Here is a 16,274-nt window from a genome sequence, read left to right as displayed (position 1 = left end):
AAAAGCGAAGGAAAGCGAGGAAAAGAGGGAACGCCCCGCCCCCACGGTGATACCGGTATTACCGGTGTTGTCACACATTGATTAACCGGTGGGAAAATTTCCTCACCGTCACAACCCTATTCTTAGCTACATTTTAATATAATTTTTCTAATAAACTAATACATCTTTTTCAGTCCAGCAAGTGTTCATATTGAAATATTGCTAACATTAACTTCTAAAAAGTATAAAATATTAACCAGTCGACAGAAGGCACGTAGAAGATTCTGTATAGCAGTATTTTCAGCAGTTTTGATCATGTTGCTAATTTAGATGCCTATGATTTAAATTGCTATGAAATTTACATTTACATTTAGTCATTTTGCAAACGCTTTTATCCAAAGTGACTTACAATTGGGGGATACATAAAGCGATTCTTCTTAAAGAGGCAAACAGATACAGGAAGTGCTTGTAATACCAAGTTTCTAGACATTGTTCAAATAAGTACAAGCTAGAAAGAGAAGGAATAAATAAAGAGAGAGAATTTTTTTTTTTTTTATGATGATGATGATGATGATGATTATGATGATGATGAAGTCAAGTAGCTTCGAAAGAGATGAGTTTTCAGCTGTCGCTTGAAAATTGTCAGGGATTCAGCATTCTGGATAGGGGTGGGAAGATCGTTCCACCAGCCAGGAGTGGTGAACGAGAATGTTCTGGAAAGTGATTTTGAGCCTCTCTGTGATGGTACCACGAGGCGTCGCTCATAAATTGTTATGAAAGTCCCATGAAATATGCTACAGTAGGCTTAGGGTTAAAACACTTTGACAAAACTATATTTCAAGAATTTATTGGTTTGAGGGTTGGGTTCGGATAATAACATTTGCTATCAAGAATATCAAACTTACCACTGGAGATATTAATATTTCCAGCCTCAATGCCAGCTTTAACAGCATCTCTGGCAGCGGCAGATATTCCTTCGCGGCTGAGGCGCTCCTTCTCCTTTTCTTCAAGGCTTCCATAGAAGATCCTGGCCTTTTTCACAACTGGAGCTTCGTCTTCATCCGACATCTTTTCCAACTATTTGTCCAACAACCACAGAGTATCTGATATGAAAAACAGGCATGATTTTGAATCACAATACCTTGTTTACAAATCTTGTGTGGACAGTTCTACATCGTACATTATTAACCAACCTAACTTTTACTTTGGTTTCTGATGTATTCAGTATTATCAAATAGTGCTATTAAAAACGTGATATTCTTTGAATCACATTGAAGCACCATGTAAATACCATTGTATATGAATAGAGATATCATTCAGTACTATCATATATCACTGCACCACAGTAGTTTTTGCAGTGTTCAGAAATTAATTTGACCTAAATCAAGAGAAGCTCAGGAAAGATAAACACATCCAGCTCAACCAACTCTTCACTCACCCTTTATCCTTTCACAAACGCACAGATAGCTTCCTTTAAAAACAGGTTGTTTATATGAAATCTAATGTGTACTGTCTACAAACACGACCACACGACGGGGGCTAGCCGGCGCGCAGTATGTCGTCATATCCGCCTGTTTTACACTTCACTCACTACAAGAATAAATAGTGACATCCAGCGGTTGAAATTATGTCAGACCGCAGTCTTTGATGTAATCTTTTTCATATTACGCTGATGTGTGTTCCCTTTTCACTGCAATATTTGAAGCTAGGCATATTTTCCCCAATTGTTCACGATTTTAATAACTCTCAAGACTTTGTCAGGTCTAAATCATAGTTGTGAAATTAGGATACCGCATATATCCAGGTTCAAACAAGGTGAATTAAAATAAGGAGTCTTCATTTTTAGATGTTTTGGCTTATTTTAATGCGTGTTTTGGCTTATTTAAAATAATTGCTTTGGTTTCTGATGTATTCAGTATTATCAAATAGTGCTATTAAAAACGTGATATTCTTTGAATCACATTGAAGCACCATGTAAATACCATTGTATATGAATAGAGATATCATTCAGTACTATCATATATCACTGCACCACAGTAGTTTTTGCAGTGTTCAGAAATTAATTTGACCTAAATCAAGAGAAGCTCAGGAAAGATAAACACATCCAGCTCAACCAACTCTTCACTCACCCTTTATCCTTTCACAAACGCACAGATAGCTTCCTTTAAAAACAGGTTGTTTATATGAAATCTAATGTGTACTGTCTACAAACACGACCACACGACGGGGGCTAGCCGGCGCGCAGTATGTCGTCATATCCGCCTGTTTTACACTTCACTCACTACAAGAATAAATAGTGACATCCAGCGGTTGAAATTATGTCAGACCGCAGTCTTTGATGTAATCTTTTTCATATTACGCTGATGTGTGTTCCCTTTTCACTGCAATATTTGAAGCTAGGCATATTTTCCCCAATTGTTCACGATTTTAATAACTCTCAAGACTTTGTCAGGTCTAAATCATAGTTGTGAAATTAGGATACCGCATATATCCAGGTTCAAACAAGGTGAATTAAAATAAGGAAAGTCTTCATTTTTAGATGTTTTGGCTTATTTTAATGCGTGTTTTGGCTTATTTAAAATAATTTTAAGTCGTATTGAGACCCCCCTGGTTGCAGTGGACTGCAGCGATCGCTTTTTTATTTTTATTTTTGTACTTATTTGAATTGTTTTTGTCTTATACCATTCTTTATTTACTTCTCAGGATGGGTTTATTTATTAAATTCATTAAAGTTTTTTTTTCCCAACGAACGGATGATTAAATGACCTGTGCTACTTTTATTGTGGGCCATTAAACGAAATACAAACAGTAAAACAATTATGAAACACAAAACACTTCAAACAAGTCAGCATTTTATTTTCAGTTTATTCGGTTATTTCTCAACGCCACTGCTTTCCATGCGCTTGAACTACATTTCCCATGATTCCCTTCCGAACGTCCTATGGCGATAAAGCGTGTGTGATTGCGGTAAGTGGTGTGATGTGAAACAGTCATGTATTTCATTTGGACTTGTTTGCCGTTAATCTGTCACGTTGAATAATATAAACGACAAAGTTCGTAGTCTTCGTAGTTAATTATCCTGCTGTTTGTGACCGTTTAAGACCCAAGAGTTTAAAGCTAGTGGGCTAATTAGCATGTAGCTGCTAAACAATAACATTATATTGCAGCAGCAGGAGTCGATTCATTGAATGGACCGTATATGCATTACTTAACGATGCTAAACTTTAAATATTGATATCGGTATTGCAGTCATCAGCGTGACTAAAGTGATAGTAATTTCCTCAAAACTGTCAACATTAATTTCCTCAAAACAATTGTGAACAAGAGTTCAGCATAATTAAAATTGGTTTATCTCACAGATCTATAATATGTTTGTGTGTGTGTGTGTGTGTGTGTGTATATGTAGAGAGAGAGAGAGAGAGAGAGAGCTAAGTGGTTTAGCCATAAACTGACGTATTAGCGTATGTTTTAACGCGTTTCCAGGCAACAAGAGGCCGGTGACGTGAAGATGCTGCGCAGGAAACCCACGCGCCTCGAGCTCAAGCTGGACGACACAGAGGAGTTTGAAAGCGTCAAGAAAGAGCTGGAGGTAAAATCCAGATGAATTTCACGATGCTTGCTTTCCATACAAATTAGCGTACTGTACAGAAAAGAACATTGAAACAACAAGAGGTAAAGGGGTTTCCACAATACACATTTTTCCATGTGAAGTCAGGTCACATTTATTTCAAGAGCGTTTTATACTGTACAGATTGTTTCAAAGCAGCTTAACATTAATAAACCAGAAAATAACTGTTAATCTTGCAAATTTCTGTAATTATGAAACCAGGTCAAGTTGGTTATAAGCAGCTCTACAGCAGACAGTAGTGTCTTTATTCTGTTCAAGTCAGTTAAAGTGAAGTGACATGTGGCCAAGTATGGTGACCCATATGCAATTTGGATGCATTTAACCCATCCAAAGTGCACACACACAGCAGTGAACACACACACACACCGTGAACACACACCCGGAGCAGTGGGCAGCCATTTTTTGCTGCGGCGCCCGGGGAGCAGTTGGGGGTTCGGTGCCTTGCTCAAGGGCACCTCAGTCGTGGTATTGAAGGTGGGAGAGAGCGCTGTACATTCACTCCCCCCACCTACAATCCCTGCCAGTACGAGACTCGAACCTTTGGGTTACGAGTCCGACTCTCTAACCATTAGGCCACAACTTCAGTTCACTATTGATTTAATTCAGTTCAATAACTGTGTCGATGTTGTGAAGGTTGTGTCATTATTCATGCAACAGTGGTTGCAAAGCTCCATCAGAAAAGGAGAAAACAAATCTTTTGGAGAAACCAGGCTCAGTCGAGCCATAAGCAGCAGGGAAAACAAGTGAAAGAATTGAATACTACTTTTGAAAAAAGATTAAAATGATGTACTAGAACTGGCCGTGTTCTGACTGGCCGTGTTCTGAGGTCCTGTGCTGATCAGCTTGCTGGCGAATCTTGAATCTTGAATCTAGAAGAAGCTGGTTTATCCATATTTTTCCTACACTCCACGACGCTCTGCGTGAATTATGAGAGTACCTTTAAACGGTAAACAATCAGTGAAAGTTTCACTCTATGAACGCAATAAGCATTTTCAAAAACTGGGTACAATGAGGTGACATTATTCTACTCACCCTTCAACCACTGAAAGGGAATTTAAACCTGGAATGAGACGTGAGGATTTGGAGAGAAAAATTAGGTTCTTAGTGCATTCCAGTGAATTATTCATGGGACATATATCACAAATGAACTCGGAAAAGCAGACCACAAATGCGCAGTATATGTTGATGAAAATAATCATGAGTGAAAAAAACACAGCAGACTGAAAAGAGCTCGTTATACCAAGTCACGTTAAAATACCAAGTGTAGCGCTTTTCTCCTGACGTCAGGAAAAAATAGAACATAAAGGAAAATGTACAGCTCATTCAGACAGATAAGGATTATCTGTAGTGCAATTTTGATTCGAAATGATTTGTTTCAGTCTTTTTGAATGGAACTTCCTCAAACCAGAAGTGCCTCTCATGATTGAAAGCGCAGTAGGCTTGTTATGAAAAAGTTGGATTCTGCATAGGACGTAGTATTCGATTTGTGTTTATTATCTTGCGATCACATGACCAGCCAAAAACTACTCATTTCAGCTGTAGGACAAATGAATCATGGGTAGCAAAATGCCTGTCGAATTATGCAATGGCATCCAGTTTCCATCTTATTGCTTTTTGGAACCCAACTTAAATAAAGCATTTGTATTAACTCGTTGCTCCTTCATGGTATCCCTACCATCCCTGCTGGAATAAATATGTGACCCTGGACCACAAAAGCAATCTTAAGTTGCTGGGGTATAGTTGTAGTAATAGCCAAAAAAACATTGTATGGGTCAAAATTATCGATTTTTCTTTTATGCCAAAAATCATTAGGATATTAGTTTATTATTAAGTATTTATTAAGTAAAGATCATGTTCCATGAAGATATTTTGTAAATTTCTTACCGTAAATATATCAAAATTTCATTTTTTTGATTAGTAATATGCATTGCTAAGAACTTAATTTAGACAACTTTAAAGACGATTTTCTCAGTATTTTGATTTTTTTGCACCCTCAGATTCCAGATTTTCAAATAGTTGTATCTTAGCCAAATATTGTCCTGTCCTAACAAACCATTCATCAGTGAAAAGCTTATTTATTCAGCTTTCAGTGATTTATAAATCTCAATTTAAAAAAAAATTGACCCTTATGACTGGTTTTGTGGTCCAGGGTCACATATGTTATACCAGCATGGTCAAGCAGGCCAAACAATAATGATACAACTAAAAAACTATGTAAAAAATGTGAAATAGCATCTGATTTGAGGAGGAAATGACAATTTGTCTAAAGCATATTTCAGCAAATATGTGTGCTAAGATCTACAACATGCACTTGGATAGTTTTGTGTAAGGAAAGATTGATCTTGTTTTAATAATCTCCTCATTTCTTTTCCATGTCTGTCCAGAGTCGAAAGAAACAGAGGGATGAGGTGGATGTAGTTGGTGTCGCCACATCCAGCGAGATGAGCGGAGCATCAGGTGGTGGCACGGACGGGAAGACCAGGGAGCAGATGATTCACGAGCGAATTGGTTACAAACCCCACCCAAAGCCTAACACTTTGCCATCACTTTTTGGGAACCTTCAGTTTTGACAATTTGCAGATATGAAAAATGGACTATAAGGTCTTGAGAATCTGCATCACACACATGCATATATTATGATTTGATATTGCCTGAACTGAAATAGACAAAGCACATGCATTCTGGGTTTGATTAAAGGGTTAGTTCACCCAAAAATGAAAATTCTGTCATTAATTACTCACCTTCGTGTTGTTCCAAACCCGTAAGACCTTCGTTCATCTTCGGAACACAATTTAAGATCAGTGGTTCAACTGAAGTTACGAAGCTACGAGAATACTTTTTTGTGCAAAGAAAACAAAAATAACGAGTTTATTCCACATTTTCGTCTCTACTGCGTCACTTTGGACGCGTGTTCATGACAGGTCAGCGCCGGCGCCGCCACACGCTCGCGTCATGATACTGTCCAAAGTGACGCAGTAGAGACGAAAATGTGGAATAAATTCGTTATTTTTGTTTTCTTTGCACAAAAAAGTATTCTCGTAGCTTCGTAACTTTACAGTTGAACCAGTGATCTTAAATTGTGTTCCGAAGATGAACGAAGGTCTTACGGGTTTGGAACAACACGAAGGTGAGTAATTAATGACAGAATTTTCATTTTTGGGTGAACTAACCCTTTAAATGTGTGTTTGTGATAATTGATTACAAAGGACTATTTTTCTACGGAGTAAATAAAATCTTGTTAGTTGGATGTGGGAAATTGTGTCTTTTGGCTTTACTGTAAATACAACAAGAACAAGGAGAAACATTTTATAGCTGAACATCAAAAACAGGTTGGTTTATAAATGAGGTGGTCACAACAATTATCCTTCAGATCATACGATATTTATTCATTTTCTTTGATTACAGTACTGTTTATATTTCAAACTCTACAGACATGACTGAACTGTAAACAGACTAAGAAATCTTAACATTGCCACAGCACTAGAAATGAGGTTCAGCGCTTCTACACAAAGGCTTGTCGTTTTTCCAACTTAAGACAATGCAAACTTACTTTGCTTTTAAAATAAATCTGCAAAATTGATTAAAACCACAGATTCAGTTCTACAGAGTGCTACAAAAACATGATGTGAATATTTTCTTTTAGAGCAGTTTTTCTGCTTTTAACAAAAAATAAAAACTTTTAAACAGGCTTTCTTCTAAAACCCACATGCTTACTGGTTTAAAATATATGTGGTTAAGCAATTTTCTCAGTAAGAAAGCCTTTATTTTTTCAAGCAACTGAGACACACTTTGGGCACTTTAATTGGGTCCCATACTGTATGTAAAAGGCACACCCCTTTCAATTAAGGAGCATAACTATCCTCAATTTCAACATAAAATTCACATTCTGGAACCCAGTAACTATCAGAGCGATGACCTTATTATTTTTTTAACAGCTCATGATTTGCACATCACAAATGCGCCACAAATTTTCATTTTAAAAAATGTCATAACATAAAAGGATCTACATACAGATTGCCAGAAGACATTGATAGCAAGTACACTGTCGTAGCTGGGTGTTACAAATATAAATTATAAAAAGAAATCGTGACACTGGCATCAGATATAATTTATTTCCCACCAATCTCTCCATATTTACTTAAAAGCACTCCAAAGGGAGCAAAGTTCGAGTCCCAAAACCTCTCTTTCTTGTGCAAACATCACTCAGTCCAGTGTTTATGTCTAAACAATGGTCACTGATTATTAACGCTCGTTTCAGTGATTTGAAACACTTGGCCATAACAACCTCAAAAAGGTTTAAATTAAACCCTCCCGCCACTAGTGCTTGTATATTGGGTCCACCAGATCCAGTTTGGCTTTTAGAGTCTACGGTTGCCCTCTTGGGTGTATGTGTGTGTTCCCTCATTTAAGGCAAAGGATTTAGTGAGGTTCTGTCCCACCCAGAAGCACCTTCATAAGCGTAATAATTCATGAGATGTAATGATTATTACTAATAATGTCAGTTGTGGCTCTCAGTACTATGGAGGTAGACTGTTAGGCTGTGCACACATATGCGATTACCGGGATGGGATATGAAATACGGGGCTAATTTGAATAAAACGAATCAAAACTGAATCAAAATAGAGCTTTAAAAAGAATAGAGCCACTTGGCTGATATTTACCAAGATTAATTAATTCATATAGTGCTCTACAGTTGCGGTGCATGTTGGGATTGTGAATTGGGTGTTTTTTTGAGGTTACACACAAGAGAGGTTAATGACAGTGTTCTGTAATATCCACCACTACTGCCTTCTTCCAGCTGAACAGGAAGTAGCCGAGGCCGGCGCCCGCCGCCACTGCGATGCACAGGTACCCGTTGTACGTCATGAACACCAGCATGAGGAAGTAACTGACCACCACTTGGATGATGTGAAGAAAGGTCTGGAGAAGGTGCGCAAGACTCAGCATTCGCTGGCTGGAGGAGAGAACAGAAGCAGGTGTTTAGCTTGTTACAGGATTACAAATGTCAGGACATCTGTGTGAAGAGAACCGGCGAAATGCATGTTTACCTCACAGAGGTCACTCGTGTGGCAATGACTACATGCACGGGATGATAAAATCGGTGTAAACAGGCTTAAGGTTGATTCATGTTTGCCTTGTTTTTCACTGACCTCATCATTCAAAAAGCAGTGATGAAAGAAAAAAAAAATTTCAATCAAGAGCCAGAGGTTTGCCCACCCTGGGGTTTTCAAACAGAGGGCGCAAAGTGGTCCTTGAAAAAGAAAAAGAAACTGAAAAAAATAAAAAATACGGCATACTATACTAATAAATTGACATCTAAGATAATATCGGAATCATTTCATTTGGCTTTAGTACTAACAATATAAAGGCCAATTATTTAATTTAGCAATCATGTCTTTATATTATCATGATTATGTTTATGTACTATTTTTCATTTGCCATTGTATTTATAAATCTTAATCATGACATAAAGGTAGAAATTATGATAAAGTCAATTATGAGATAAAGTCCAAAATGTGAGATAAAAAGGTCATTTTTTATCTCAGAATTGCGACTGTCATAACTGATTTCTCAATTTCAACTTTTTATGTTATAATTATGACTTAGCTCAGCTTTGACTGTCAAAACTATGACTTATCCCATGATTTAAACTTTCTGTTATTTTTACTTTTTATCAAGATTTTTTAATCTCATAATTTTGATTTAGTCAGTCAGTTCTGACTTTTTATTTTATAATTCTGACTTCGTATCTCATAATTCTGACTTTATTTTTTATGACTTTTTATCTCATAATTATGAATTAGTATGTCTTCTTGACTTCTTATCATAATTATGAATTAGTATGTCATACATCTCATATTTTAGATTTTTTATCTCATAGTTATAACGTATGTCATTTAACTTGTGACTTTTTTTTCTTATGTGGCAGAAATAGGCTTCCAAAAACCCCTGCCCAACAGATCCAGCAAACTGTCAGGTTGGGTTAGATTTCCCATGTATACTTTTTGGGTTTGTAATTATTAAATTAACAATAACAGTACTGTCACACACACACACACACACACACACACACACACACACACACACACACACACACACACACACACACACACATATATATATATATATATATATATATATGACAGGACCGTTTGGTTGGGGCTAATGGTCACATTTATGGAGCTGTTTCAGGCTTTATAACTTTTAAGTTCAACATGCAATTGCTTTTGCAACCCATTTGACTTTTATTATGTCACGTAGTTCACGTGAAACATATAGAGTGTAAAGTAGCCGTTCCATATCATAACGGAGAACTGATAACTGCTGAAAGGAAAAGTTCCTTCAAGTTCACGAAAGATTACAAAGACATTATCATGTAATGATGAATCATTCACAATAAGACCAGGAAGGTTCACCAAGAAAACAGTCTTTTTTATATTGCATTTACTTTAACACCTGTGCAGACCTCCTGAAAACATGAGTACTCCATTCACTGACCCGACTGTTTTATGTGTCTCCATGAGCATGGTGCCATCAGCTCCTGGGATAGGCATGGAGTTGTAACGCACGTTCACCTGATTCCTTCTCAACAGGAACTCGCGGCCGATCTTCAGACCCTCGTAGAACACAGCCAGCAAGAACACACCAATGCACGCGCCTACCATTTCTAGAGACGAGGATGAAGAGAAGTTACAACACAAGAAACCTTTCATTGTTACCTACTTTTATCTTAATACCCCAGTGCGGAACTTCCTGGTTACAAAAATGTTCTGCTTTGTTCTCATAATTCAGATGCATCAGCTTACTAAAACTAGTACAATCTAGTAAAACCTGTGCAACCAGCACACTTGCCCATTAGGAGGTCCTATGACATTATTCACAAGAACACCACTGTTTTACATATAATAAAGGAACAACCAGTGAAATCATTTGTTTTTGTTTCAATATCAAATTTCAGGTCCCCCGTAAAGTGATTAACTGGACGTCTGCAAGTCACTGTCCTGTTGATTTACAATCTCACTGGCAGTCAGTGCATCAAGCCAATGCTCATTTGCATGCAATTTTGCCTTGAAATTTATTTAACATGACTGGATATCAATGTTATTGTTTTGTCACTGCAAACTACTGCCAGTGTGGACAGCTTTGAAAGGGTTAGTTCACCCAAAAATACAAAAGAGACATCATTTACTCATGTCGTTCTAAACTTGCATGACTTTTGCAAAACACAAAAAAATAGATATTTTGAGGGAGAAAAAAAAAATCTTTTTTTTTCAGGGGGCCCATGTTAGTATAAAAACAGCCTTTCCGAAATTTCACCAATTTAGAAGAAAAAAAACAAACACCGAGCATCTTACCTCCTGGTGTGTTGATGACCAGCCCAGTAAATAGCAGCTCCACATTTTTGCAGCCAAAGTAGAAGGTCATTTGCTGAAAGTATAAATGAAGCAACGTTTTCAGCTTATGTTTTCCCATAATGAATAACACAATTCTAATAATACGTTAAATGAAGAAGCAATCTTACTTCCACTGAACAACAGCTTTAAACGAACATCAAGTGACACACACACTTAAAGGGGTCATATGATGCGATTTCAAGCTATCCTTTCTCTTTGGAGTGTTACAAGCCGTTTGTGTGGGCAGTTCCAACTTTGCAAGGATAGTCTGGCGCTTCTGACTCACAGCCTGTAAGTATGTTTTTATATTTAAAGAATTTGCCACTGACGATTCAAACGCGAGTTTTGAGCAGTGTAGAGTAGCACTTGTTTGTCATTTCTCCGATCACAAATGCAGACATGGTTTTATGTTTACGCGGCGCGATGCAATGCAACGTGAAAAAAAGACAGTTTAAGTCATTATAATCAGTAATTATGTCCCCACTGGATGCAACAAATGTCTCGTTTATAATGGTTTTTGTCTCATCGCGCCGGGACACGACATCACAGTATGGTAAGGGGCGTAACATTTCCGTCACATGCTTGAGGTATTCGGCCAATCACAACACACTGGATAGCTGGCCAATCAGAGCACACCTCGCTTTTCAGAACGATGAACTTTGTAAAAATCAACGCGTTTCAGAAAGGCGGGGCACAGAGGAGAAACAATAATGTACAGTATGTGGAAAATAATGTGGTTTTTGAACCTTAAACCGCATAAACACATTTCATTACACCAAATACACAAAATAATGTTCTTTTTAGCAACATCATATGACCCCTTTAATGAACTCCAGGCTGCCTCACCATCATCATCATCATGTGATCCCCATGGCCCGTGTCGGGGGGCGTCATATGGTCCCCATGAGAGTCTGTGATAGCAGGCGGCATGGTTGGGTGCACATGGTGACTGTGTGGATGTGACATATTTATCTCACTGCACAGAAGTTCTGGGGAGAGATCAGAGTGCAAACATTCTTAAAGATTCAAGTTGTGTGTTTGACAGCTCTCTAGAATAATAAAGAACCGTTCTTCAGTATATTAAATTACTGTTCTGCTAGATGAACAGGTTAATCATCTTCATATTGTTTAAACCTGTAAGTAGTTCATTCATCTTCGAAACACAAACAAAGATAATTTTTAACAAAACATAAGAGATTTCCATCCCTCCACTGAAAGTCCATTCCGCCAAAATGTTGATGTTTCAGAAAGTTCATAAAGACATCTTAAAATTATGAATTGAGTGGTTTAATCCAAGCCAATATCTGAAGATACATGATTGCTTTATACGAGGGACAGAAATCTTTTTTTTAGGGTCAGAAATCTCTCAAGTTTCATTAAAAATATTTTCATTTGTATTTTCAAAGAAGAACAAATGTTTAATAGGTGTGAGTAAATTATGACAATTTGCATTTGCAACCCTTTAAAAGCCAGCTCTCTAGCGGAGTAAACCACAGGTGGCGTTCATCACATTTACTATGAACGTGATCTAATGCTTGACACCCAGAAAGTGTCACAATATGTTTTTTTCTAGAATGTATGTATAACATCACATGAATAGTTTTTTTGTAAAATAAGGCATCTTAAAAAATAAATGACACTTAATTTGATATTTTGTATCTATTTTTAGCAGCAAGATACTTCGCAGGGTTTCTGTGTATTAAGTGAAGTCCCTGTTTTTTTTTCAGTTCGTAAAAAAGCGTTCAAATTCTGACAAAGGAATGACAGATACAAGAGACCTTCACTAATCGAATATCTCGACAACCCCAGGCTATTCACTTCGACAACATTGTCCAGATAATCAAATACTACCTCTATAAAACAATTACTTTCCCCATTAAGCAGCAAACAGGCTTTCCTAAAGGTTCGGGACAGCCTCGGGGATAAAACACACATCACAGATGACTTTATGTGACACACACCAGACTAATGAATGCATTATCTATACTATCTGTACTAACCATTAGTCAGCGTATTCTTGCTTGACTAAGCAAACACTTGGCTACTCTTTTACAAGTCTGGAATGAAAATTTCCCTCATATTTAGCTCAGATTCATAAACCCAAACTAGGTCAACTGAGGAGCAATGAAAGACGGGTAAAAACAAGTCAGAAAGCACACAGAAAAATAAATGTCTGCTTGTATCCCGTCTTCCTAATCACAGTCCAGGCAATGTGCATGCGACGTTGTCGCAAAGTAAAACGCATCACGTGACTACTCTTTTAACTAGACATTTTGTAGGCTATAAGTCTGTAATTACGAAACATGTACAATTTTTTGATTCCTGCTTAAATTATCCCAAATGTTTTTTGGGATGTCTCTTGGTAGTATGTTTCTGGGATTTTTTTAAATTACCATGTAAATAGTAAATTCTATGGTATATTATACAGTAGTACCATGGTATTAGCATTTAAGATACCATTCATGGCTTGTAAACATGACTAAATGTTTGTTAAATGTTGCATTAATTCGTTTCTGCCATTAAAATCTAATACAAAACAAAACAAAAACTGCAGAACACAAAACAAAACAAAATTAAAGGGGAGATATTATGCCCCTTTTTACAATATGTAATATAAGTCTCTGGTGTCCCCAGAATGTGTCTGTGAAATTTCAGCTCAAAATACTCCACAGATCATTTATTAGGCCTATATCATTTTGAAAATGCCTATTTTGAGTGGAAGCAGAAACACGCTGTTTTTTGGGCCTGTCTCTTTAAATGCAAATGAGCTGCTGCTCCCCGCCCCCTTTTCCAGAATAGAGCTGCGCCATTACAGCTCCTACCTGCTAAAAAAACAACTGTTTTGGTTCTGATTATCATGTTTATCGCGCTGAAATCATGCGTTTTAAACCATATGAGTTTAAACTTCTGATATAAGGTTTTCTGACAGCACACATCTGAAGCACACGGACAGAAAGCGGCTGTCACAACATGTGACATGTGACAAGCAGCCATATAAAATAACTCAAATCAATAATTCCACTGTGCTCTTGTCTCCTCTGAGGCTGGGACTGTAAATAGTGTTCTGTGCTCGTCTGTGCAGCCAATGACAGAACAGTTAGCATGTTTTGCGCAAATGTTCGCCATGGCATTAGAACTAGTACACCGTTGTCGCTTGCGAAAACACAATAATGGCGCCTTGGATGGAAACTTACAGATTAAGGGGCGGTAATATTATAATGAGATCCCTTTGCCACGTCACCAAGGGAGCGAAATCAGACATGCTCGTTTTCTCAGACGCTTGCAGAAAAAGGCTTACCAAAACAAAGTTACTGGGTTAATCTTTTCACCTGATTATAGCACTTAAAACCTGGAAAAGTCCGATTTTCATGATATGTCACCTTTAAATAAAATTGAATCCATGAAGAATTTCCCCAGAAATAACTCACCCAAGTTGAGTCACCTCAGTTGGCTTCCTTGGTTTCCTTCTCAAAGTGTCTCTCGTCAAACAGATGCAATAGCGTGTAAAGTGCAGCACGGCAGCAATAGCGTTCATGAAGAGCAGTTGGAATCTAGTGTGCAGCTCGTCGAACAGCACTGACTTCTCATGTGACCTCTCATCTGCTTTTCATTTCCCTCTTCTGCCATTAATCCAATCACAAGGTTTTAACCACGCCCACAAAACCTCCTCTCTTCATCCATTCGTACTCACTATAGATCCAGTCAAAAGTTATTCTGTATTATGACTATTTTACACATTTTTGATCAACAGCCATCAAAATTAAAATTTTAATAACACAAATAAGGTAATAATGTAGTGCCCAAAAATGACTATTTTGCATTTTATCCTCCTCAAAGTAACCACCCTTTGACTAGAAGATTATAATAACAAGCAGGGTTTTTTTTTTTGGCAAAAAAACGCATTAAAATGCATCCGTGTGCATTTGCTTCTCCCATCAAAGTGCTGTTTCTTGGCAAATGTTCAAGAGTGCGTAAAATCGGACTTACATACCAAACTTTTTATGTCTTTTGCAGTACATCAAAAATTATGTGACAATTTATTTCTTTAAAGATTAAAGATTTTGCTATTTTGTTGGTAAAAGGCCAATTAGATGGAGACAGCCTTTTGCTAACTTTTTTGCCCATTTTCAGTGTAAATAGTGGATCAAAACTCGGCTAATGTCACAATGCAAAGACATTTTAATAGTCCAAATAGGCTTTGATTACTTTGTGCAAAATATGACCTTTCCTCAACAGTCATAACGCAAACCTGTGCTTGAGGACAGTACGTGTGTTTTAAGAAAAACTTTATCAATGTTCAAAGAACAGCTTTTAACAATGTTCAACTGTACAAGGGCTCAGATGATGCGCTGTGTGCTTGTTCCCATAAAGATAAACAACAGACAGTGCTGAGTGTTAAATATTTGCACAGCAATTTCAGCTCTAATCATATTAACCGTTACTTAAAAAGTGATTGTATCAATGATCTTTTGAGTGCATGGATAAAAGACAAGTATTTGGTCAATCAATGCTTATCGTTATGATGTTCAGACCGCAATAACCTTCTCATTAGCAGGTCATAAAACAGACATGCAACCAAATGAATGTGGAGGGGGCAACATGAACTAGTATTAACTGTGTTCAATAGCACTAGTAGTGTAATCTACCAGCTTTAGTGCAGAGGTCAAGATGAGGTACAAAGAGCAACTATTCTGTTCTGACCAATTGCGTAGCTTGAGCAAAGGCTTAACAGGAATGTACATGTCAAGAAATTATATTCAAATGAGATTATGTACAAACAGAAGAGAAATTAGCAGTACGCTAAAACAAAGTACGCTACCAATAACGTGAATCATGTCTGTTTATAACAAAATATAACAATAATCCCGATCTCTCTACACAACACTTAAAAAGCACTATTTAGTATAACATTTAGCACTTACAGACATATATTTCCAAGGTTTAAACGATGGAATCAATAACCCATAGGAACTGCATGCACGTTCTTCTTGACTCCATTCACTGAGAGAAACCGAAAGTAAACAGCAAAATAAAATGTAGTACCTTAAATGTCCTGTAGGAGGCGGAAAAGTAACACCGCTAGACATAAGAAACAGCACACTCCCCGCCTGGTATAATAAATTATTATACCACTATTGATTCTTCTGTGACTTCCTAGGCAGGAGTAGTACTACCTCTGAGACAGGCCTTAGGTATACCTTTGCAGATCCTTCTGTAATTATCTTTACCTCCACCTTCCTCACTTTACCATCACTGCTGGGTATGGCTTTCAC

General features: G+C 37.3%; 2 protein-coding genes and 1 pseudogene across 2 annotated transcripts in view; 1 reads left to right on the top strand and 2 right to left on the bottom strand.

Moving 5' to 3' along the window:
• Positions 1-1,553, bottom strand: part of LOC107663789 (U4/U6 small nuclear ribonucleoprotein Prp4-like) — an 8,509-nt gene extending 6,956 nt beyond the window's left edge. Inside the window, exons 1-2 of the mRNA XM_016454119.1 lie at positions 1,418-1,553; positions 885-1,082 (exon numbers count right to left, since the gene is read on the bottom strand). Of these exons, the coding sequence (XP_016309605.1) occupies positions 885-1,047 (163 nt within the window). The 5' untranslated portion in view covers positions 1,048-1,082; positions 1,418-1,553. The remainder of the gene's footprint in view (positions 1-884; positions 1,083-1,417) is intronic.
• A 1,297-nt stretch (positions 1,554-2,850) lies between these two features.
• LOC107663762 (anaphase-promoting complex subunit CDC26) lies at positions 2,851-6,362 on the top strand. Its single transcript, XM_016454072.1, has 3 exons — positions 2,851-2,946; positions 3,463-3,568; positions 5,992-6,362. The coding sequence occupies exons 2-3, from the start codon at positions 3,488-3,490 to the stop codon at positions 6,175-6,177; spliced, it is 267 nt and encodes an 88-aa protein (XP_016309558.1). The 5' UTR covers positions 2,851-2,946; positions 3,463-3,487; the 3' UTR covers positions 6,178-6,362.
• A 1,859-nt stretch (positions 6,363-8,221) lies between these two features.
• Positions 8,222-16,274, bottom strand: part of LOC107663783 (high affinity copper uptake protein 1-like) — a 15,546-nt pseudogene continuing 7,493 nt past the window's right edge.

The sequence above is a fragment of the Sinocyclocheilus anshuiensis genome, unplaced genomic scaffold (genome assembly GCF_001515605.1).
Source record: "Sinocyclocheilus anshuiensis isolate Anshui unplaced genomic scaffold, SAMN03320099.WGS_v1.1 scaffold123, whole genome shotgun sequence".
NCBI lineage: Eukaryota > Metazoa > Chordata > Actinopteri > Cypriniformes > Cyprinidae > Sinocyclocheilus > Sinocyclocheilus anshuiensis.
Note: the sequence above shows the minus strand (reverse complement) of the source record. Positions and strands in the feature narration are given on the sequence as shown.